The sequence below is a fragment of the Cryptotermes secundus genome, unplaced genomic scaffold, assembly GCF_002891405.2.
Source record: "Cryptotermes secundus unplaced genomic scaffold, Csec_1.0 scaffold677, whole genome shotgun sequence".
In the NCBI taxonomy this organism is placed as follows: Eukaryota; Metazoa; Arthropoda; class Insecta; order Blattodea; family Kalotermitidae; genus Cryptotermes; species Cryptotermes secundus.
In genome coordinates, this window is record NW_019739965.1 from 176,257 (window position 1) to 202,328 (window position 26,072).

Here is a 26,072-nt window from a genome sequence, read left to right on the forward strand (position 1 = left end):
AACAAAAAAAAAAATACACACACAAACAGTAACAGTCTTCAATATATTTACAATTGAAAGCAGTAAAGATTTGACTAGACCAGATTTCGTTTTTATGGTCATCTATACACATGATTCCAGCATACTAGTCCATGAGCTAAATTTAATTTGTTTGGTTTTAAATTCACATTATCTACATATAACATTAATAGCACAAGATGCTCAGGACTATAGGTTGACACAAAAGGAATGAGGCTTTTTGAGTTCTACCTGTACCTCTATGTTACAATTATTATTGTAATTATTAAAAAATTCTTAATTATTATTAATTACATTTTAAAACTATACTTTTATTAATAAAAGAGGTACTAAAATGGTTTTAATAAAACCGCTTACAGGTTTCTTTTTTCCAGATAATATCAATACACTACTTTAGCACATTGAGCAGCCCATTTATAAACTCTCTGGGAGATGATGACTTTAAACATAAACTTAGAATAATTTTAAAGGATAACTGAGCACTGAACAAGCACAAAATATTTGTTAGAGCTAGGGAGTCCAGTGTAAATGATCTTTAAGTTGTATCATAAAAATACCTAAACCCTAATCTGACTGCATATTGTTCATACTGCTGAGCAACTTAGGCTTTGTTCAATGTTCCTAAGCACTTTTTCCATGTAGGTAGACATGAGAAGCCTCAGTTCATGGCAGATGCTACAATATGTGTAAACTTTGAACTGAAAATATGTGTGCATGGACAGATGCATGTGTTCATATATACGTCTGTATGCACAGGAAGGATATTTGGAAACTAAGCTGAGGCACATTCTTTCTGCTACATGTAATTACTTTGTGGGTACCTGCCTATCATACTCAGCAGTCTTCTGCAACAATGGGACTGGAGCAGCATCACAATTAGTCTTATTGTCTTATCTGTCTGACATCTCTCTCAGAATTAACTGCAGCTTCATAAAACACAGGATCACTTCCATTTAATTCAACTAAACACAAATTTTTGCATCATGGAATGATCTTTATCTTTAAGGTGTGGATTTCTTATACATGGGTGTGCTTTTTGTGTTCATATGGTCATTCACAAAAACTAATCATCATTAAGGTGTTGTCAACTTAAGACAAAGTTCAATGCTGTGAATTGACTGAAAATATTAGTCACAGAAATTTCTGGCTCATATGGCTACACAATATGTGTAATTCTGGTTTTCTAAGACTTGTTTCAATAATTTTGTTGTGATCCTCACAGTTTTGTGTGTGTGTGTGTGTGTTGTTTTGTTTTGTTCCAATCCCCCCTTTTGAGGCAGCTAATAGCCTTATGAATTTAACATTCAAGAGGAACTGTGATATTTTAAACCTTTCTTGCTTTAATTCCGGGTGTTAATATTTTGTTTTCCTGTCTGCTAACAAGCTGGTTCTAACTACTGACAAGACTATAGAAATTTGGATTTTCTCTGACACTTCCTAGTGGACCTACACTTCACATAATATTCACATACAGCACCCAGTGCTGTAGTTTAAAATTATCCATGTCTAACTGAAAGGGAATCTTGTGAGAACTGCAGCAGAACTGTTGCAACTAAGATCTTAACAAAGCCATAGTTGTACACCTATACAGCCACATAATGCAACCATTTCTGTAAGTGGTATCTTCAGTCGGTTTATGATATGCTGGAGTATGGATAGTCCACATCCTATATCCTACATTCCATTCCATGATATAAAAGTTGGTGGCTTACCCTGAGTGCAAAGACCATATAGGTTGTGTATTTTATGCAGATTTATTTCTGAGAGGTAAGTAAGGTAGAGTTTGCAGGTGGGTCAGTAACCTTCACCTTTTCATGTATCTCTAGTCTTATTGTCATTGCAACTGTCTGGATAGGAAAGTCAACAACACACTCAGTGAAAACATATAAGGAAAGTGCAGCTCCCTGGCCTGCTCTCAAAATATGTTCCCTGTAACATCTGGAGATACACATAGAAGTACATTTCTTAAGGTATGAGCTTACAGAAATTCAGTTAAGTACTTCAAGAAAACCCTTGATTTTGGTTAGGAGGGAGGTACTGTACAATATTCTGATAGAGTTTGGGTTACCCATGAAAGTTGTTAGGATGATTAACATGTGTTTAAATGAAATGTATGGTAATGCCTGTATAGTTAAGCATTTGTCTGATAATTTCCCTATCCAGAATGATCTAAAATAAGGATGCACTTTATCACTACTCCTTTTCAACTTAGCTTTAGAATATGCCATTAGTAAGGTCCAGGAAAACCAAGTGGGACTGAATTTAAATGGGACACATCAGCTGTTGGTCTCTTGCTGATGATGTGAATCTACTTGGTGATACTATAGATACCATAAACAAAAATACACAAACTTTAATTGATGCTACTAAGGAGGTTGGTCTAGAAGTAAACACAGAGAAAATTAGGTATATGTTGCTGTCTTGTCACTAAAATATCAGGGCAAAATCATGACATAAAGACAGGTAACAGATGTTTTGAAAATGTGGCACAGTTCAGATATTTGGGAATGATGATAACAAATCAAAACTTGATTCAGGAGTAAATTAAGATAAGACTGAACTAAGGAAATGCTTGCTACCATTCAGTCCAGAACCTTTTGTCTTCCTGTCTGCTGTCTGAAAACATAAAAATTAGAATATACAAAACTATAATTTTGCCTGTGGTTCTATATGGGTGCGAAACTTGGTCTTTGACGTTAAGGGAGGAACATTAGACTGAGGGTGTTTGAGAACAGGGTGCTGAGGAGAATATTTGGGTTGAAGAGGGCTGAAGTGATGGGAGGTTGGATAAAACTACATAATGAGAAACTTCATAACTTGTTCTCTTCCTCGAGTATAATTCGAACGATCAAGTCAAGAAGGATGGGATGGGCAGGGCATGTAGCACAAATCTTGGAGAAGAGGAATGCACGTAGAATATTTGTAGGAAAGCCAGTAGGAAAGAAGCCACTAGGACGACAAAGACATAGGTGGGTGGACAATATTAAAATGGATCTTAGAGAGATAGAATGAGATGGTATAGATTGGATTGATCTGGCTCAGGATAGGAACCAGTGGAGGGCTCTTGTGAGCATGGTAGTGAATTTTGGGTTTCACAAAATGCTGGTAAGTTCTTGAGTGGCTACACAAATGGCTGCTTCTCAAGAAAGGCTCAGCTTCATGAGTGAGTGATTAATTAATACTTTGGTTACAACTACAGTACTGTGTCTCTGGATACTGTCCATCATCCTTTTTTTTTTATTTAAATCACAACGTTTCAGAGACTAGTTTCTGTCTCTGTCTCTGTCTCCACCTTGTAAAATTATCTGAGTAGAATGGTGACTGTTGTATGAAGCTTTCAGTATAAGGCCTTTGGGAACAATATAATGAATCTTGCATTCCATGAGAAAACTGAGATGACTGGAAGTCTTAGCCAATTGAATCTTAACTTGTTCAAATTTCCTAAACTCGCAACACTTCATTTAATTAATACAGGATATCAACCTTCAAAACAAAGACTACATTGTAAGTTTTGACATTGTCAGTCTATTCACCAAGGTACCAACGGGAAAATTTTTACAAGTTATAAGAAATAGACTCAATATGGATCCTTCTTTCCCAGAACGCTCACCTTTACAAGTTGAAAGTGTACTGGAAATTACTGGACATCTGTTTAACAATTATGTACTTCCAGTTTCAGAATAAATTCTATCAGCAAAAAGAGTGTATGGTAATGGGAAACTCACTGTCTCCAGTGGTCAAAATAGTAGTAGATAGAGCAGAACACAAACCTGCTAAATGGTTCAGTTATGTCAACAACACTTTCATGGTTTGGTCATGGGGAGCAGTAAGATTGCAGTAATCTCTTCATCCCCTTGAAGGCATTTGATCTACCATCAGATTCACAATGGAAGCTGAGACTAATGATTCCCTTCCATTCTTGTACATTTGGGTCTTGAAGATGGGTCCTAAATTGGCTGTAGATGTGTACCAGAAACCTACTCATGCAGGTCATTATCTGCACTTCAGATCCAACCACCAGTGTCACATGAACAGGGAGTCTTTCATAGTTTGATCAGTCAAACAAAGGTCATATGTCGGGATCAGAAGGATTTCAACAACGAAATTGAGAACATATAACATGATATGATGCTTAATGAATAACCACAAGAATTCAATCAATCAATCAATTCGCTGACACCATAATGAAGCCATTGAGAAGTAACCACCCTTCAGATATAATATATCAAGGCATTGTCATTAACCCTTATATGAAGGGTATCTCCAAAAAATTCAGATGTATTGGAAATCATTTCAATGTCAGTACCATTTTCAAAATTAAACATACACTCCATGGGACATTGATAAAAACTGGATTGGTTAGAGATGTCCAGCAGACAAAGCAGTGTGTGTACAATATGCCATGTAATTGTGACAGATATTATATCAGTGAAACCTGCAGACCTATAGAAGTACACATTACAGAGCACAAATATAATCTGATACAAGGTCTGCTTGAAAATTTAGAATTAGCTCAACATGTTTACAAAGATGGCGACAAAATATGTTGGAAAGAAGTGAAGGTCTTACAGATTCAACCGAATACCATATATAGGAAATACAAGGAATCAGCCTACATGTTTCTGATAGATCATCCAGTCAGTCAACCTATCTGGACTATCATTTTTGCAGCAGGAGTGAAAAAACTGCAACATAATCCAGTGTAAATTAAATGGGAAAATTATTTTCTTTTGCATTGTACCATACAGAGAATTTCTCTCTCCTTTGATGGCATCTATCATGTTAGTACTCTGGTGATAGACCTCATATGTGTGGAGTTTTTTTGTAATGTTTTCCTTTTTATGTTTTAACTCTCACAGATGGTTTGTGCTGTGCTTGGCTTTTATACCCTATCTTGTGTTGATGCAAGTGTACGGAGATAGGGACTAGCTCTTTTGATTGGGCCCAACTGAGTAGGTTCCATCTGGAGAGAGAGACAGAATCCAGTCTTTGAATCATTGTGCTTTAAATAAAAAGGGAATGATGGATTATGTCCAGAAACACAATACTTATATTAATTTACCATCGTCACTTTAGATCTTAAATGGAATACTTCCTAAACAATAAATTACTAGATTCTAAAGGGTTCTGACAATGGTGTATAACACTCAGACTTACTAATTAATCTATTAACACACTTGGCTCAGAATGGGAATTTGTAGCAAGTTTTTGTGAATATAGTAATAAATTTTCAGGTTCCATGCAAGAGGAAATTTCCTGTTGAGCTAATTGTTTCTTTTGCATCTTTGTTTATTATTAGTTTTTAATGAGGAATTCAATTTTATCCTAAGTACTTCTATAGGAGCCGGGGTAGCATAGTCAGTATAGCAACTGGCTATGGGCTGGATGACTGAGGGGTCGGAGTTTGAGTCCCAGTAACGTAAAGAATTTTCTCTTCTCCAAATCATCCAGACCGGTTCTGGGGTCCACCCAACCTCCTATTCAAAGGGTACTGGGGGCTCTTTCCCCAGGGGTAAAGCGGCTAGGGCGTGAAGCTGACCACTCACTTCCAACTAGTGCCAAGGTTAAGAAAATGTGGATTTATACATCCACTCCCCCATATGCCTTTTTGGAGTAGTGCTTTACATTTTACCTAAGCACTTAAGAAATGTACAGTGTGTCCATATACGCATGAAGAAATTAAAAATTTCATTTGCTGGGACGCATTATTCCTTAAACTCAGATTGGTTTAGTGAGAGTGTCTCTACATATAACCTAATTAGGTGAAGTCAAGTACTATAATCCACCCTGCCTCCACGATGCGAAAGAAAGATGCTGAAGTCTATGCAAGGCATGTTGAAGTACATCTGCCCTCTTGTTCTGTTAGTTACTTTGTCACCTCTTTTTGTGTTAAGTATATATTTTTCTCTCAGGTATTCAGTCTGTGTTATAATTTTCATTCTGAAGATCTTCCTTATATAATATTCTGATAATTAAACGATGGAAATATGTTTCTTTTCCTTCTCCACTGTGTTTCGAAGAATGGCACGATGCAGTCTTTTCCAGAATAATTTTTGGCCTTCTGTATCATCTTTCTTTGGCCACTGTATGTATGTCTTAGTTTTCATGAGGTATTGTAAGGTCTTTGGCCTTTTTATTCTTGGAATTTCCTCAAGAAAGAGTAAGATGAGTTCTTCCCGTCTTGTCTCAAGCAGCCTATGCTGAGCGAGATGCAATTCGAACTGGCACCACTGGCTTCGCAAGAAAGACTGTGAGATAACTAGCAAGATGCATCTACTACGGTCTATACTTGAAATTATATTTTCTAGTATACTGATTCCCACTTGGAAATCACGTTCATGGAGACAGACCCTCACTTTAGATTTGGATTCAAGGTTGGGCAACAAACTGTTGAGTACCCATTCTCGATTTTGATCACTGTATGACATAAAGATGTCATAATTATAAATATAGTCTGTGGAAGAATCTTCTTCATGTGACATGAAACTCAGAACAGTGGCATTTTTCACTAGTATGGCAAAGTATCGAATGTACCACCACTTCCAGTATGTGATACCAACAGCTGTAGTAATGAGTAGAACTGCAGCTACTGCTGCTATTGCCACTTTTTCATTGTTGTTCACTTCAGTCATATCATTATTATTGGTATCATCATCAATACTTTGTGTTGGCTGTTGAATCTCTGCTTTGTCACATGATACATTCTGGAAGGGAATATAGTTCACCTCATCTGAATGAATTTTCTCTAGACATATGTAAACATCATTTTTGTCCCAGTCCCAAATAAAGTAATTTGAGTCAACACTTGGAGGGTAAACAGGTTTAAAACCAGTATTGGTTTGCATGGCACTATAATTAGCACTAATGAACTTCATCATTGTTTCATACATTCGCGGTTCTGGTGCTGGTCCTTTCTCTTCACTGTCAGAACTTTCTGTGGCATTCTCTACCATTTCCAGGAACCTCACACAGTTGCAGTCACATACAAATGGATTAGTTGATATAATTAGAGTTTTCAGGCCTCTAAAATCTTGTAGCATTGCATCTGTAATGTAATTCAAATAGTTATGTGCAACATTGAGGTTTCTCAAGCGTGTGTTGCTGAAAACTGGTTGATCCCAAGATCTAATATAGTTATTACTTAAGTCCAAAGTTTCTAGGTGAGGTAGAGACTCTACAGTCAAACTGGCAATGCTTTTTATATCATTCTTTGCAAGGTTGATTCTTTTAAGTGATGTAAGGTTTTGTAACGGTGTCATTTCAATTGTTGCCTTAAGATGTGAAGAGAACCTAGGCATAACTTTCAAGGTGCACTCTGCTAAATGAAGTTCTTCCAAAGATGACAAACTATTGAATGTACCCGTAGACAAGTGTTGGCCTAGGTTGTTATTCCCTCTCAAATCTAAAACTTTCAAAGTATCCAAATTTATAAAAGAATTATCTTCAATGTAACTGAGTCTGCTGTAACACATTGAGAGTTTCTGTAGTTTTTTACTTGGAGTTTGAAATGTATCTTTGAAAATTTTTCTTAAATTAGTAAACGAAAGGTCTAAGATTGTAAGAACCGGGAAATAAGTGAAATTCAGGCTATATAAATACAATGGATTTTTGCTTAAATCCAAATAGTGGAGCTGGGAGAAAGCAGGAGAATTCAGTGTGTTGAAAGTAATAAGCTGATTATGTGACAGGAGTAGAGACTTCAGATTTGGCAATGCTGTGAATACATCTTTCTCTATGTAATAAATACCGCACTTGCTGAGGTCAAGTTCTTCAAGTTTTGGCATGTAAGGGAACACTTTGTTTGGGGTTTGTAGCACCATCATTTCATAAGCTGATATCGTAGAATTATTCTTCATTGCTTGCAACACTGATGTCTTCCTCCTTTTTAGATGGTCCATGCTGAAATAAATATTGTTTTGTGTTAAATACAGCTGCATACATGAAGGCCTCTATAACTCCACCATTGTCCAGTGTTGCTAATATCTGTGTATATACTGGTGTCTGTATGTAATGAACATAGTTGTCATGACTGATTTTTCTTATTAGGCATGTGTTTTGTTTACTGTGACTACTAAAAAAGGAATAGAAACAGCAATGCATAGAGCAGTCTCTTATGGTTATGGCACTGTAGATAGTTTATGCATACAATAGGCATTCAACTGCTTGTTGTATCACTGAATTAGCATGAACTTACTGTTCTACCTCATCCTTCATAAATATGCTTACCTAAGGCTTTGAAATGTATTGCCATGTAGAGACAAATACTGAAGTGTTCCATTGGTATCCTTTAGAACATCGTATGGTATGTATGTCAGGCCAATTTTAGAGAGTGCAATTCCATGAAGTGAAGATTTAGAAGCCAAATGACGTATTAGATTCAGAATCAGCTGACGTTGGATCTTTGAATTTCCAACGTCAATGGTATGTATTGTTGATTCAACTGGATCCAGTGCTCCTGTAATCATTATATGGATTGATCTCAAGAGAAATTCTAAATTAGTATGATGATTGTGTTTACTATTTTATCCTGTATATGAACAGGAATGAAAGAGATGAAGCTGCAGCATGGATACGTTTTGGAAATGTATCACTGAGTGTCTCTGGATTGTAAATACAGATGACATAATCTGTTTTCATAAGTCTTCTGGTGTGAAAAATGACATACTGATGTGCTTCACAGCCTTTAATTTTCACCCAGCATTATAGAATGAGATGAGCAAGACATGTAACATGCATTAAAGGTAAAGCTATTCCTGTAACAGACCGTGGAGGCCCGTTGGCTTGTGAGACATCAAGGCTTCCAAATTTACTAGACATTCGGCTCACAAATGGTGATGAGGTTGTCAGCCTTATACACCGGCCACCCTTTACCACTAGAAAGATTCATGGTGCTCCTGGCTGAGTCAACTCCAGGGCCGTAGTGCAGCTGGAAGGAGTAGGTCAATTGAAAAATCCAATGACCTCATTGGGAATCAAACCAATGACTTTACAGCTTGTAACATAGTGCCTCAACCAATTATGGTATTGTTGACTGCTGAAAGAAGACTGTTTACTCTTCAGACAATCAGTCAGTCAGTCAGTCAGTCAGTCTGTCTGTCAATGTGCAGTTAGCTAGTTGTGTGCATGACAGAAATGTGTTCCTATAGATTTATTTGTCTGCTTAGATTTTATTTGCTTGGCCATAATTTTTTAATTAGCCATTGTAATTGTTGGTAGCATAGTTGGTTGAGGCACTATGCTACAAGCCAGAAGGTCGCAGGTTCAAGTCCCGATGAGGTCATTGGACTTTTTTTCAATTGACCTAATCCTTCCAGCTGCACTATGGCCCTGGGGTCGATTCAGCCACTAATAGAAATGAGTACCAGGAATTAATTAAATAATTTTCCTGTGGATTAAAGCATGGCTGGCACGTAAGGCTGACAACCTTACAGCTATCTTTGAGCCAATTGTCTAGATAATTTGGGACCTGCAACGTCTCACAATCCTATGGGCCTTCACGCCCTGTTACAGGGATAGCTTTACTTTACATTTTTAATTGTGTAATTATCTGATGCAATTCTGAAAAGAAGTGTTTTGGTAAAATGTAAAAAATTGTGTGAGATACGAGAAAAAGAAGTTCACTTACTTACCATTGTAAGGACCAGGACCAGAACAACAGCACAGGAGAACTAAGCAACTACCTGAAGTTGACGACGTTAGGAGTAGTATATTCTTTTTTATTGCTAGTGGGGTGGGACTAAGTCTCTTGTACTGTGGCCACTTCTGGCCTATTGTACCATCCCCAGATGATAGGTGAAGGTGATTGTGGAGCAATTGGTGGATTGAAGATTGGCAGGGGAAACTGAAGTACTCGGAGAAAACCTGCCCCAGCGCCACTTTGTCCACCACAAATCCCACTTGACCAGACCTGGGTCCGTACCCGGGCCACCGCGGTGGGAAGCCAGCGACTAACCGCTTGAGCTATGGTGTGGCCCCAGGAGTACATATTACAAACTCCTTATTTTTTGTTAAATGGAAATCTGCTTTGCTGACCTTATGTTCGTATCACAGTGGTTAACTGACTTTAAACACATTATACAACAGAGTTATTAAAACTGTTTTAGGAATTATGGTGCTAGTGATAGTTTTTTAGAGTGTCTGGAAATGCTGTTTGATCAGTTTTCCAGAACTTTAGAGAAAATGTATCTCAGTTTCACTGTGTGTGTGGTGGGGGCGTATGAAGTTTCTTATTGTGCTGAAGTTTTGAGAAAGTTATTCTCTGTTTTAGTGATAAGGGAGTGGAGTTTCTTATCCCCTTGAGCAGCATGCTGGCCCTCATAATGGACCATAACCACTGATAGAGATATTTTGTTTCCAGTGTTAAAACAATTTATTTTCAGTAATACAGTAGCAGACTGCAGTTATAGGCAACTGGTATAGTGAATTTGGATTTCTTCCGTTATGTCAGTGTAATGAATACCTGTCTCAATGAACTTTATGTTGCACTTCTGCAGAATCAGGTGCCGAAGTTGAGATCCTCTTAGCCATTCAAATGTGTTGTTGCGTAGATACACAAGGGGGTTCCCAGTCAGATCCAAGGTCATAAGTTTTGGCAGTACTGGTTCCACAGAAGGAGATCTGCCTGAAAAAACAATAACAAAGTGGATGTTGAAAACTGCTCCATGGAGCAGAGTCCTTCTTGAGAGGACAGCTAGTCCATAAATTCCCTGTCATTTATGGAAGCTGAATGTTGATTACTATGTTCATACTCACTGTATGCAATGTACTACTTACAGTATTTACATATTGTAAAAGTGTATGTAACGAGATAAGTGCACAAAATTACACAATATAAATAACTGAACATACCATAGTATTTAATCAAGACACTACTAGTCACTAATTAGAACATCTCAATCACAGACACTCACAGAACTCTATCATATTATATAACTTTATGCACCGTACATAATACCCCATTACTATACATACGTAAGCAAACAGTACACTAATCACACTGCATTATACACACTTCCCCAAATAAAAATTACACTTTAATAATTTTTATTCCCAGAATTATGACATACAAATAAAATACAGGTACTTCCCTAAAGGAAATATACACAATGAAACCAGCTGCATCTCCACACAAACACAAGGGAAACATATTCCTCTAACCCTTGAACTATATCAAACACCAAGTGGTTTTAACAATTTCATCAAAGGCCAGTCACAGTAAGAATCCTCTTATGACTAATATCCATGCTACATCTTTAAATACCCTTAATATATTATAAAAATTGTAAAATAAATATGCATTTTATTGTATGTGCCATTAGCGTGCTACTATAGATAATTAACTCGTCCTCTATCATGTAACAGTGATCTATAGAGACGAAATAAATACATACATACATACATAGAAGTGGATCTGACTTCCACCAAAATGAAATTACAAAATGTAATTCATTAATCTGTATTTATTTTTATCTGTAAATGTTCACTTAATGGCAAACAGTATCTGACCATAACATTTCGTGATTTTAATAAATAAAACAATTAGTTGGCTATAATTTATATAGAATCTCTAAATGTTATGTAGATGGTTAATAAAACACAAAAGCACTTATTTTGGGTTTTAATACATAGATTTTGACTAGAAGATGAAAAGATAGGAAGATTTTGAGCAGAACAGATGCATGCGTTTTCTGAGCTTATACTGTTCTTAATTTTATTATGAATAGTTGCGAAAAATTAACATAATCTGTACCTGGAGATTTCCAGCCTGTAATTTGATTGTATGACAAGTCAAGTGTTGTCAGGTTAACCAGGCCAGCAAAGATAAGATCAGGTTGACTCATTTCTCCAAAATTATTGTGTGTGAGCTTCAGTGTTTCTAGATCCTGAACTCCTTCAAATGCCCTCTCTTCCAGGTGGAGTGAATCCATGTATTCAATCCTTATCTCCTTTGTTCTATACCCCAAGAACTGATGTGAATTAATTTGATGCACATTTCTCATATTCCGCACTGCATACAAGCTCAGTTTATCTGCAGGGACTTGGTTATCTGGTTTGGGCAGTGAGTCCATATACTCTGCAAAGCATGAGTATGTGACACCAGTACCTATAATAGAGATATTTACACATGTTATATTTTAGCTTCCTGTTTTAATATTTTTAACGTTGGACAATGTATATGATAGATACATATTTTAGTTATTTTAATGTGTGAACATGGCATGCAATGAACTGGTTTGACGTGGATAAGTAAGCACCTGAAGATGGCATTATTATGCCGAAACATGTAGTGCGAGGGAGAGAAGGAGAAAAATGAGTGTATGCACTGCAAGACGGATTAAATAAATCATGGACTTAANGAATACACGGAGCCAGATCCCAGAAGACGACTTTATTCAGGAAATATGTAGTTTTAGTTATTTAATCTGCATACAAAATTTTCTGAACTGAATACTTGTATTAATAAGCATTCCCCAAAGTAAATTTGTTCCTAAATTTTTCATGAATGTAGTTTTGATTTCTCATTTTAGTCCAATATTTTAACTATTTCCACAATTTTGGAGGATTTGTTAGCTGTACTTCCATTATTTCGGTATTTTGTCCTCCATTCTGGTGATGAGATGGAGCATGGACTGTTCTGTAGCTTTCTCTGCATCTACTGCCAGACCAGCCTCCTGTCTAGCATCTAATTGAATTTCTCAGTTTTATGATATATTATTTCTGTTTTTGTCCAACTAATCAACACTGTCACCTGTCACGGTAGCCAAGCTGTCTAAGGCACGCACTGTCTTTGCTCGCTTGGAAGCTGGGATCGTGGGTTTGAAGCCCACTCAGGGCATGGATGTTTGTGTGCGTTTTTCTGTGTTTGTCTACAGGTAGAGGCCTTGCGACGAGCTTATCACTCGCCCAAGGAGTCCTACCGTATGCGTAAGATCTAGAAAAACCGAAGTGAACGGAGTTCATGGAGGTAGGCCTAGGCCCACTGGGGCTGTAGTGCCAAGGGAAACGGGAAATCAATACTGTCACCATGAACAAGAGTGACAAGTCCCATTTGGTTCCAGTCCCTCCTGACTTTCTTGAACCCCCTTGATTTTATAGTCTAAAAGAATTTTCAAACCAGTGGGGATATGCAAATTTCTTGTTTCAAAACACTGCAGATACGAAATGTTAAGTTGTACAGACTTTGCTGTACATTTGTTCAGATTTGAAGCTTTATTCTCTTATTGTAATCAGCCAATGTACAGTAACTGATTTGTCTTATATCATATAACAATGATCTATAGAGATGATAAAAATAAATATATGATTTATATACCTCAATAATAATACTAATGTCAGTTGAACTGTGTAAGTAATACACTATCTGTCTTGGATCTTGATATGTCCTTTGGCACTTTGTTTCCAAAGACTTAAATAAGAAATTAAAGAAGAAATAAGTCTGACAGTAGGTTTTCATGTAAATTATTTAAAAATTAATTTTAAGGGATGATAATGGATTATTTGTAGCTTACCATTAGTGAATGTGCAATTACAGAATTCATCCACCTCTCCATATTCAAGATTTTCGGAGCAGGATGCTTGAAACAGAAAATAATCATCATTGCCAATATCCAGATTGGCATCATTGTCCCGGATTTTGAGACGTCCATTAGAATTTATCCACCGCGCATTCTCATTTGCATTCCCTATGGCACACTCTGCATTAGTGCCATATACCATAAATTGTAGCAGAGATGGAATCAGGAACAATGGCAGCATTGACATAGCAGCACAGTCTGAAAAACACATTGCACTTTGTTATGTATGATAAAGATTTATGATATCATTGTTCATGATTGTTACTAGTAAATTTGGCTGCATATAAAAACTTAATTTAAAGAGTGATGATCTGTGCACAAGCATCTGTACAGAGTAAAAGGTAAAGGTAAAATTGTCCCTGTGCTTAATTAATTAAGGACTATGCCATGAAGACATGTGGGGGAGTGGAGGTATAGCTTCACCCCTCTTGACCTCAACACTAGGTGAAAGTGAGTGCTGAGCTTCACATCCCAGACTCTTTACTCCTGAAGAAATTTTCCCCCGTACCCATTTGACAGGAGGTTCAGTGGACCTCAGAATCAGACTGGGCACAATGGAGCAGAGAAAATTTTGCCATCCCAAGAACCAAACCTGGCCCGTCTAGCCTGTAACCAGTTGCTATACTGACTGAGCTATCCCAACTCTATCCCTACACAAACCAAGAACCACTGATCAGATTTTCACGAAATCTGATATTGTGGAGTTTTACTAAAAGTTGCAAACCAGTCTCACTTTGGTTAAATAATAATAAGAAGAACAGATACTTTATGTAAAAACCTACTCACATTAATGCATGTTAAAAATGGGCAAACAACTGTTCACGATGAAGAGCGAAGTTATCGGCCAGCCATCCATAGTGAGTGATGATCTTGTTCAAAGTATTGAACAAAAAAATGCGTGGAAGACAGCGCTTCACAATTTCTGAACTGCCATGCGAGTTTTCACAATCTCTACAAGATTATGACAGGCTGGGCTATCATAAGTTTTGCGCAAGATAGGTTTTGAAAATGCTCATGGATGCACACATAGAAATAACATAATAGAAATTAAGTATGACCCTTCATATGCAAATAAGAACATAAAGAAATGTGATTTCTAGTATCAGTAACTGGCTATGTTCTTCTGGATAGGAAGAACATGAGCACATATAAACAAAGCTACAAGTATTTTATGTAATTATTAAAACATTCAGAAAACAGTAACTTCTAGGAACCATGTAGTATGATTGAAGTTTTATTGATGTTGTGGAGGAATGTACAGTCTCTATTTTTGGAGGTCAAATTAAAGCAAATGGCCAGGAAAGCTTAGTGGGTACAGGGACGCGCTAGGGGCTGGATTTGATTCCTAGCAGGGGTAGGAGATTTTTCTCTACTCTACTACATCCATACCACATCCAGGGCCCACCCAGACTCCTATCCAGTGGGTACCAGGTGTAAAGTAGTAGGGGTATGAAGTTGACCACTCCCCTCCATGTTGTGCCGAGGTCAAGAATGATGGAGCTATATATCCACTCCCCCATATGTCTTCATGGTGTAGTGCTTTATGACTGAAGCACAGGTATAACTTTACCTTTTACCTCAACTTTATAGTCTGAGTTATTGATGATGTCTTAAAATAAATTACAAAGAAGGAAATTCACTTATAATGGAGCCCACGTTCCAATTTTAGCCTGGTTACCTACATCACTTAGGATTATTGAAAAATTATAAAAACATATCAGCAGGAAAACTAATGTAAGATGAAACATTGTAGAAAAATTAAGGATGAAGTCAGATTTTGGACTCCTAAATGTCACAGACCAATTTATAAGATTATGGGAAATTGATTGTAACTCACCAGGTACTTTTCTTCCTCATCCCTTATCTTCATTGTTTATATTTCCATTGGCGCTCTCTGTACATTACTGTCTGCATTTTCACTTATTTCCATTCTGTTTCTGTGACAGTTCACCCATTTAATTTGTAAGTTTTAGTTCCTTACATTAACTGAAAAATAATCTGAAATTAGGAAATACTATTTAAAGAGTTCTTATTTCTCATTTGATGTTATATAACTTTTTAATTAAAATAAAATTGTTCAGTAAAGCAACACACAACTTGGTTTATTTATAGAGCCCATAAAATTAGGTTGTACCCAACATAAATCCCAACAATCCAGACTGATGTTTCTGTAGTTTCTTCAGTCTCCCTCTCACTAACAGAGAGTACAGCAGACTCTGATAATCTGGGATGGGTGGAAATTAATTTCCCTGGATAATCATACATCCCAGATATTCATTAAAAGGAATATGAAACTAAATATATGAAATGTGATTAATAATTATAATTGTGTTTTACTTGAATGTTATTGGTAGAAAAGTGAACGTGATTTCTGAGAAGCAACTTTGCCATTTCTACACATCAAAAAGAAAGACTGAACATAGTTCAGTTTGCAAGTACATATTCAAATGAGAAATAAAACCACCTTCATTTTATACTCATCCCCTGTTGAAAAGTAATTTCATATTAAGTTTATGTTATGGCACTGACACACCGGTCAGTTTTTCAAACAAAGCTCCTTGTTAATCTGCCGCCTGGTAATCTGGAGTGTCCTATACTTATTGCTTGTTCCTCCTTATTCATCATTCACTCATTTCAACCTGATGTGATTCAACTCAATGAAATAAGCTGAGAAAGAAAAGCATTCTCTCTAATATAGTGGAGCCATAATTTAATGATCCCTGGTTGCATCAGTCTGTGATGTAGCAAGTTCCAGTTCTGGTTGCAGAATGTAGTGCAGTTGGCAGATCTTCATTTCACTCCACGTGTCAGTGGATGCAGTCACAAGTTGCAAAGTTCAGAGTACATACAACTATGTGCAGCAATGTAAATTGTCAGCTTCGTAGTCACACCATGAGAACTTTTAATCTGAATGTAGTCATTCTTCAGAAACTAGTCAAGCTCTCCATCTTTTATGGAACATGACACTTCCTTAACATATTTGCAAGAACCCACCACTCGGTCTTCTTCAGGACCAGGTGAATCCAGTCCACACCTCTGTACTTAATTTTTTAATATTCATTCTAATATTATCCTCCATTATACACCTCAGTCTCAAAAGTTGTGTCTTACTTAACATTTTCTGACAAAAATTTTGTGTGAACTTCTCACTTCCCCCATATTGTACCAATGTCATCCTCCATGTTTTGATCATCCTAATAAATCTAGTGAGGAAAATAAATTATGAAGCTTCTCATTATCAGTCCTCCTACCTCACCCTTTCCAGAATAAAATTAATTTTTTTATTTCCTGTTTTTTGCTATATAGCTACAGCAGTAAATATACTAAGGATCTGTGATTTTGTTGTTTTCTGAAGTACATGCATACAAATCCAGGGTCAGTATCTCCAACTAAGTCAGTGTCTCTTACTTTCATATTTCTTTCCTGTTCATCATTCAGTAAACCTCACCATCTGACACTATATAGTCAGTATGATTGAGGAAGTGTCATTAAATAAAACAATAAACACTTCATTCTCACTTCTCAAAGAAATTTTCTGCCTAAGAATTTTTATTGCTTATCCTAGTCTCTCCAAGTAAATGCTGAGGTAGTACATTAAAATAATCCATGGCTGCTTCATTCTGCATATTTCATAATTTTTCATTCACAGTCAACTTCCCAGTCTATCATTCCAAACATTTTGCATCTTTCCTAGTTCATTTACTGTCATTCTTCTCTGTCCTTCAACATCCATCCATGGACATAATTCCTAACTATCCTATCATTTATTGCAATGTAATTCTCCATAAATAATTAAATAAACAGTTTCTACTCACTGATTAATCCCTCTTCATTCAGGCAAAAATTATGCTTGAGATAGTGATATGTTCAAATATATAAAACTATAATCTACGTTTTTATTTCACTGCTTGAAGAACACTTTTAAAATTCTACATATACACAACATTCATTATATCTTGAATAAAATATTCTCAGTAGAAATGTGTGTTTTTTTTTGCAGAATTTATCAACGATGCCTTTGGCTTAAACTCTGACACTGAACTGCAGATTACCATTGTCATGTGTGTGTCCACTTGAGAGATGTGATCTAGAGGCCCCCATATCATTGATTATCATGTGAATAATGCTACCTTTGTGTCTATCACTAATCTTATCTCTGCACTAGAAAAGTAGCAAGATTACAGATTAGTGCATATCCTATCATTATTATCTACCTACGCATTTGAGATACAAGAGTAGTACTCAGTCAATTCATTTTCCAGTTGATGATTAAGATGAATTTATTGTCCATTCATATACTCACAGATTTCAAAACATTGTTTTATATGACTTCATTAATTCTCCTGGATTAAATATTAATAGCAAACTAGTCACAGAGAAATAGCCTTTGAATATGTAAATTAAGTTGCCTAATTGTTGGGCTTTTGTTATGATGGTGATGAGCGATTTGGTTCCATAATAACAAGGCATTTCTTGATCGGTAGAATGCAAGTGAACTGGTGAAATAAGGCTGTGCTATGAAGTCAATCAGTCAATCAGTCAGTCAGTCAGTCAGCCAGAAGGTTAATTAGTTGGTCCCTAGCATAGAAGGTATTCAGAGTCTTACACTGAGCATTTAATGATACAGATATCTTATATACAAAACATTTCATTCAGCGGTCTCCATTTCTGTCTGGATTCCAGTGTCTCCAGCCGATTAGTATGTAGCAATAATGACCCCCTTGTAGTGCAGAAAGAAATCCGTGTTCATCCTCCGGTATATTGATATCCAATTGCCTTACAGATACTCTCAAAATATCTTTAGTTTCATGTAATTTATTCAAGACATGGTGTAAATTTTTACCTGTTAATGAATTTTGCTCAAAAAATGTAATGAAAAAGTTAAAGCAGATGAGATTCAGCAGAGTACCTGAAGCTTTAAATGAATACCATTTCTGCACAAATACACCAATAATTAGGAGCAATGTTGAATACCCAGTGAGAGAAAAGTTAATTTCAAGTCAATTCATCTTCTTTGGTGTAACAATTGGTGTAGGCTTCATCTTATATGCATATCTGATAGTAACTTGGAGAGGGATAGTAAGAGGGAAAAGTTCTGAGCATGATCGTGAAATACTGGTTACATGTATTAATTTTAGACTCACTGGGAATAGTAAGAACATGTTGTGAATGGTAGATAAATAACCTAATTTTTGAAGGCTGGTCAAATAAATTAAAGGAGGAATTGAAAATAAGTAGACTTAGCATGTATTTGTTAAAACCAAACAGAGTTTTATATAAATAAGATATGTGAGTAATTAGCGATATACAAAGACAGAATGTATTTTTGAATATAAGCAAAAAGATTTCCTTGATATTTTACTGTGAAATGAAACACAAGGGGTGTAAAGAAAGCTACACTGATGATAGCATAAGAAAAAGAGAACGGGGATATTATAGCTGAAAGTGATCTGGAAACTAAGAGGGATTAGGAAGGGATGTGATAGAGGAAAGTGTGCCTTATGTTAGAGGGAGGAGGATGCTAAGCACATACTCTTAAAATTCCCTGAAACAAAAAATAGAACTTGAATGTAGTAAATGGTTGAATATGAATGAGGACATAGCATACTAATTACACCTGTCTTAAAAGCATTTATTCTTCAGAACTGGACATGGAGTTTCAACTTTTGTCATTAATTATGGTTATAAATTGCAGCATTCTGTCCCATGTCCTCTACATGTAGTTTTGCGTGGTAATTGCTTCAGATATACAAATGCAAGAAACTGGAAATGTATTTTAATCCTAAAAATGTTTTATACATGATATATATCTACTCAAACCACTGATTATTCATATAACCAATTTTTGAAATTTGAAAGTATTTTTAGTTTCTGAGTCACCACCCAAGAAAATTAAACCATACTTCAAATAAGCAAGAAAGTAATTACTTCTTATAACATGTGGACACATATCCTGAAGAGGTTTAATCATATAAAAAATTTACTGAGTTTGGAGCATATCAAACCAGCAGAAATTAATGTGTGCTACTTTAAAATCAGATCAACAGGAAAGGGGAGGAAATAGAACCTAGTCTCAAAGATTGGTATCCCCTTATAAGCCTACGTGGTGTCATGACCCAGAAGACCACAGTCTGAAAAAGAAGTTAATTTTTCAGTTGATTGGTTTGTTCATCAGGCATTGACTCAGCTGGATGGTTAATGAGGGGAGGGAATAATCTGCTAAGGTCTTCAATCTGTATTGACAAGATGTACAACTTTATCACTCAATACAGTTAGACCCTCATTTAATACTACTCATTTTAAAATTTTACCTCATTTAACAGTCGACTTCAGTGCTCCAAATTCAGTAATCTCAGTGTAAACTTCCTTATTTTAAGGTATTCCTCACTTTGTTGTTCAAATGCACCACTCCAAAAGACACATCAAATGGAAATTTTACACTTTTGTTTTAATTGAAATATTATATTTAGAAATGTGACTTACTCTAGTCGTATTTTATCAGTTGAGGTTCCAACACAGCTGAGCCCAGTGGAGTTTCATGAGAAGTATGTACCACCTCCACCCCCTGAGCCAGGACAACGTAGACTTCCAGAAGAGATAGAAGCTGAGCTTAAAAAACAGGAAAAAGAACTGGAGAAACTTGCACTGATCAGTATTGAGTGAGTATGGTAAGAATGTTGGTGATAGAGTAAAAATTCGCTAGTGGGGGTGGAGTCCACCAGGGTCCACTCGGCATGGCAGCCACTGATTGGCCTATTGTACTTGCCCCAGATGATTATGATGATGGAGAATTTGGTGGAATGAAGATTGGCAGGGGAAACCGAAGTACTCGGAGAAAACCCTCCCCAGCGCCACTTCGTCCACCACAAATCCCACTTGACCAGACCCGGGATCGAACCCGGGCCGCCGCGGTGGGAAGCCAGCGACTAACCACTTGAGTTATGGCGCGGCCCTTGGTGATAGAGTAACATACAGGGCAAGTAGAAGCATGGTGTAATATGACTGAGTTATTCAGCAGAATGTCTCAGTAGTTTCATTGAATGTTTGGTTGAATAATCAATAAGAATAAATGTGTTCATATGTATGAATGAATGAATGAATGAATGAATGAATGAATGAATGAATGAATGAATGAATGAATGTATAAGGGCCCTTGGCCCTTGCACCACGACCTACAATGATCTAATAGTATTGGTGCAACATAAGCCATTCTAGCAAGTCTGTAAATTTATGAATTAAATATCAAAGCATTTTATTTATTTATTTCTATATGTCATTTAATTTAATGTATTCATTTATATGACTCAGCAAATATGTTAACTTGTTGCAGCATCTTATCCAATCATTGCATTACTTTGGACATTCACCCTTGGTTTAGTTTGTTTTCAGGCTATTTTATTGTTCATTCAGCAGAATATAAAATATGAAGGTTTCCATATCCTGCTTATTTGTCTCATTTGGATGTAGCAGCGTGACCAAATGGTTAATCTGTCTCTGTATCCAGAAACAAAACGGCCCATTTCCGGGTGGCAACTTAATTTCCATGCCCACTGATTCAAAAGTCACTGCTCAGTTTTGTAAGTTGTTCAGTAGGATATCAGTTCTGACGTGTGTGAAAGGTAGGGTAACAGTGATGTCTGCTAGTGGAAGTGAAACACATAGGGGCGGGCCTTCAGTTTACTCCTAAACACAGAAGAATAAGTACAAATTGAATTACTTGTGATGGTTCAGCTCGGGTGGCAACGCTACTGCATGCCTTCCTGGGCCTAGTGTACTCTTGTACATGTTCTATATTGTTCATTGCTTTGTGTCTGTTCCCTGTAAGCAGCTGTCATAATTGACCTGTCAAGTGTTATTTCCATATCAGCATTTCCACAGCCTCATTCTAAATGGCGAGGAGTGGAAGCATGCCAGTGTGTGCGTATGTGCGTGCGTGCATGTGTGTACGCACGACATAATCTAGCCTATATAGTAATTTTAGAAGATACATTATTATTTCATCATATATATATATATATATATATATATATATATATATNTTATAATATTGTGACATCACTCGTGAGACCACAGAGTTCACCTGACCCCTACTTCCCGGTGTGTGATTGTAAGAGCGAATGTGCAATAAATTCGATATATCCAATACGGCGTGAAGTTACTTGTCATGTGACCTACCCAACACGTGATAATATTATTTCCCAATAAATGTGGTAAATTATCATAATTCTGTGGCTAGGTACAAACACTCTGTAACAAATATCAGAAAATTTAGGGGAAAACAAGGTTTAAGGATCAGCACTTATATATGCTGTTTCAGAGATTTGTGTTACTGTGGTGATACTTTTCAGCAACTTCTGCCATTGCCTTTCAACCTGATGACTGTGGATACAGTCTTTTCTTATTTGCATTTTCCAACAGCTTGTACCATCCCTCCTGAGTGTAAATATGTAGCACTTACGCTTTCTTCTTTTCTGTAACCTAAAGGCAAATCTTATTACTCCAGTGCATACATGTGCTGTATGTAACATAGATTCAATGAGCCATTGTGGTCTAGTCACAAGTTGGAAGGTTACAGGATCAAATCCCAGTGAGGTAAATTGGTTTTTCAAGTGACATAATCTTTCCAGCCACACTATGGTCTTAGGGTCGACTCAGCCTCTGACAGAAATGAGTACCATCAATCTTCTTGGGGGGTAAAGGCGGCCAGCACATAAGGCTGACATTCTTACCGCTATCTATGAGTCAGTTGTCTAGAAAATGTGGGAACCTTGATGTCTCATAACCGTATGGGTCTTCATGACCTGCTACTGGTAAAGCCCACTTCTTATTCAGTGTTGTAAAGAAAATACTCATAGTAATAGCTTCTCTTTAGTTATAACTGCTGCTTTCTTATTTACTCCTCTTTCTAGTGAAGTTGTTGAAATTTCAGTTAGCTTTATGATTTTGTATGCCTATTAAACAAATAACTTTGCACACAGCAAGCAGACATAATATGGTCTGTTGGAGGCAAAGCAGAAACGATTGCTGAGAAAAGGATCTTCATAAAGTTTTATCTGACAGGTTGTGACCTCAGGTATGCTGGAGGTAAAGAAATTATATCTTGTGTACTTTATCAAGTTGCAGTGTAATTATGAGTACAGAATATGTAACCTAACAATTGTGCAGTCGTAATAAATTTAGATTGGTACAGCCCTAATTTTTCATATGATACTAGGTCTAGTTGGCCTGCTACAGGTACTAAAAGCCAGGTTCTTACAACATATTTTTATGTATTTTTTAAACGGGGTCCATATTTAATATTTTTAAATGCATGTATGTTTTTATCCTTTCAGAACCAATTCTTTCAACATTTTCAAAAGTGATGTATTACAGTTTTATTGCTATGTTATTTTAACATTCAAATTGGACAGAATTTGATAATTGCTAATGTCATTCCATGAATTTGTAGCTATGTTAATAATACTTACGAATATGAATGGTGAAATATTTTGATTTGCAAAGGTGCTGACATTCCGAACAGGACGATTTGGTGCCCTGGGTCTGGCTTCATACCGTTATACCAATGTACCTTATCAAACCTGGGAACTGAAACCAAACCAGAAAGGTGAAGGAATTTCCTTCAGCATTACAGCAGCTGTGATGGTTGTGGAGTTCATTATTAAGGTAATATTTAATGCATAAGTGGAAAAAAAAGGAATTTGTTTGTTGCAATTACCCATCGTCAATTTGCAAAAAAAAAAAACAGTATTTTATCCTTGTGCTTATAAATGAGTGTATATCTCCTTTTGGAACTCAAATATGCCTAAGACTGTATTCTTTAATTTTTATTGTTTTTGAAAACTAAAATTAATGTCAAGCTTCCTTTCCCAAATTGCACAACTTTTTCACAGTTAACAGGGTAGAGATCAGTGTTTGCTGTTAATAAACACAGACTGGACCACGACCCTGATGGCTCTCTGTTCCTCGTCCTACATGCAGGGTGGACTGTGTGCAGTGCCGTAATATTAACCCTTCTCCACAGTGATTATAAATATATATATATATATTCCTCATAGGCATCTTCTCATGGTGACTCTGACCCTTGCAGCTCATCGGTGGTTTGGTACTGCAGGGCTGGACTGAAGTTTTCTTTAAGCTTCCTATTACTGCCCATGAGGAATAGCTGCTTCACTTCTTGGTCCCTTATCATGTTGAAAAGTGCAAAGGCTGCCTCTCTTTGGGTGTAATACTGGGGAAGCCTGTCGAGGGCCAGGTGGGCCAGCTCCTCAATAGCGGCGACAAAGTCTTGCAGAGACTTATGAATCAGCTGGATCTTGGCTTTCAGTTGGGCGCAGTTGACTGCAGACAACAAGTGTTCCCTGTAGCACCCCTCGAGCCCCTCTGCAGTGTTTTTGTACATCACTTTTGCAGGGATGCTGTGCACAAAATTGGCGACTGGTGCCTGCAGGATGGCAAGTGGGTGCATGGCCTTCTCGTGGCCTGTCCAGTTGTGCTTCACCACTGCTTCAAACTGGCAATGGAATAAGGTTTGGTAGATTTACCCTATCCACCTAGTTACTATTTTCCCGTCATCTCCATGCCATGCTCTGGATTTGACTTCAGCCATTCATATTGTGAACTCCCACCAGGAGGCCTCTACCAGGGTCTCTGTTATATGTACATTAAGTCATGATCCTTGGGTCTCCATGTGGGGTTCCTCATGGAGACTCTGGCTCCACTAGTCAACAGATGCCTTCTTGATAATGGTTTCCTTGAATATGGCCTGGGCAGGCCAGATGGCTCTTAATGTGGGCTCCATCATTTTTTTTTTCAGCCTGTATTGTGGCCCTCATCTGTTCTTGCAACCTACTATCCCACTTCTGACACAAGTATATGAAATTACTATGCCATGTGTTGTGGTAGGAAATGGATATTTTCAGCACTAATTCCTTTTATCTAGATGTGATTACAGTTGGTTATTCAACTCCCCTTGCCTGCTTCCTCTTGCTGTCCTCCTTTGTCATCTCCCTGAAATCTTCTGGCATTAATCTCAGTTAAGTTCCTTGTTGTACCACAGTATCATATTCAGTAGCGACTGACTGCCTGACGGATTGAATGACTGTTAAATTGCTGGTCCTTACCAGCACAGTGATTCTTGACTCTGAGTCCCACATATTTTACTGTGTGACAGCTCTGGGAGCCTTCAGGCCACCTCTCGCCAGAATTGCAACTTATCTGGTGTGCTGATACAGCCTTTTGTTGGACCACAATGGGACCTTGTTCTTGACAGTACCTCAACTGTTGTGCATGTATGTGGGTGCATTGTTTCTGATGCTTAGTAAACAGATATCTTTGTGACATTTCTGCAGTTCAAACACTCCGTAGATTTTTATTTTGGTGAATACTGTCAAAGAAACATTATGAAAAATGCTTATAAATAATTCATGTCATTTTCATTTGATTTCAAATGACACCTATTCAGTAACTTAGATAAGTATGAAATTAGTATGACTCCATAATCATATACAATTTTGATACAGTCTACCAAACCTTTAGCAGCAGATTTTTAACCCCTCGAGCGTGACTTTTAGCGGAGCCATTTAAATCCCTAAGAGTGTGCGACGCACCGTCTGCGTCCACTCAAAGCCGTGCTGTAAGCGTGCGCGCCGCATATGTTGCGTCCAAACTTTTCACTAAGAATTCTTAACGCCTACGCTCTGATGTGTGTACTTCCAGTGAATGTATATGTCAGCTAACACTGACTTCTTTCATTCCTCGCTATCTGTTTGTGTGTGGTATTTTTTTTACTCGCTTTGCTTGGGACAAAGCATCTGGTGTCTGCTGCTTACGAAAGAGTTGTTCCAACTCACACTTGCTTACAGAGAGATAATTTGTTAGCTAACTTTCATTGAGTGCTTGTTATCTGTGTGTATTTTTTTATTACTGGCTTGGCTTACTGGCGACAAAGAAGCCGTGTCTGATTTACGATGTTACGAACCTAGGTGTCAAAGTTGGCTGACGCCTGTGTCAACATTTATGAATCTGTTATTCCTTTTCTGCTTCGCAACACCCTCTTATCGGAGCAACATGGCATTTGGTCACGNGGACCTCTGGTCTGGCAACACTGTTTGATGATCTCATTATGTGCTCAACATGATCCTATTGCTGACCACTCAAATTAAAAGCAACACCCACGTTTTATTCTGTGGCTTGCAAATAGATACTTTTAATGTATTTTGGCTTTCTGGTGGTTTGAAGTGTGACAGGCATGTTCAGATACATAAACATATTCTGTATGAGAATAATAATGTCCCTAGGTTATGAATATTATTAGTTTGCAGGCATAAAATTTGATTTTATGCGTTATGAATGCAAGTGCAGATATACGAAGGGGGACCCAAAAATAACCAGAACCGACCTGTTGCGCACGCATGCTTTGTAGTTACGAGTTGTGCTGCTAGGTGGTGTTAGCTGGGGGTCTCCCGCGACTGTTAGTGAGCT

At 37.2% G+C, this 26,072-nt stretch overlaps 2 protein-coding genes across 3 annotated transcripts in view; one reads left to right on the forward strand and one right to left on the reverse strand.

Moving 5' to 3' along the window:
* The window catches only part of LOC111872203 (axonemal 84 kDa protein), a 64,935-nt gene that overhangs the window by 28,831 nt on the left and 10,032 nt on the right, over positions 1-26,072 (forward strand). Inside the window, exons 10-13 of the mRNA XM_033754593.1 lie at positions 20,095-20,251; positions 21,910-22,031; positions 22,123-22,184; positions 23,094-23,255. Coding sequence (XP_033610484.1) covers positions 20,095-20,251; positions 21,910-22,031; positions 22,123-22,184; positions 23,094-23,255 — 503 coding nt within the window. The remainder of the gene's footprint in view (positions 1-20,094; positions 20,252-21,909; positions 22,032-22,122; positions 22,185-23,093; positions 23,256-26,072) is intronic.
* Positions 5,620-17,619, reverse strand: LOC117282936 (toll-like receptor 13). 2 transcript variants are annotated; one of them, XM_033754594.1, is made up of 7 exons: positions 17,408-17,619; positions 15,430-15,578; positions 13,527-13,790; positions 11,768-12,121; positions 10,478-10,639; positions 8,245-8,473; positions 5,620-7,917 (listed from the first exon to the last, which is right to left on the reverse strand). In XM_033754594.1, exons 3-7 carry the CDS (start codon positions 13,777-13,779, stop codon positions 5,991-5,993), a joined length of 2,925 nt encoding a protein of 974 aa, XP_033610485.1. In that variant the 5' UTR covers positions 13,780-13,790; positions 15,430-15,578; positions 17,408-17,619; the 3' UTR covers positions 5,620-5,990. The 2 variants fall into 2 exon arrangements, with proteins under 2 accessions (XP_033610485.1, XP_033610486.1); XM_033754595.1 differs by lacking the exon at positions 17,408-17,619 and having other exon boundaries at positions 15,430-15,677.

Bases quoted from the DNA above. Each gene is read 5' to 3' on its own strand.
- LOC117282936 (XM_033754594.1), bottom strand. From the start codon at position 13,779: ATGTCAATGCTGCCATTGTTCCTGATTCCATCTCTGCTACAATTTATG. The intron at 12,122-13,526 runs GTAAGCTACAAA...TCTCTATTATAG, and splicing joins TAATTGCACATTCACTAATG to GTACTGGTGTCACATACTCA. The intron at 7,918-8,244 runs GTAAGCATATTT...TATTTATTTCAG, and splicing joins AATACATTTCAAAGCCTTAG to CATGGACCATCTAAAAAGGA.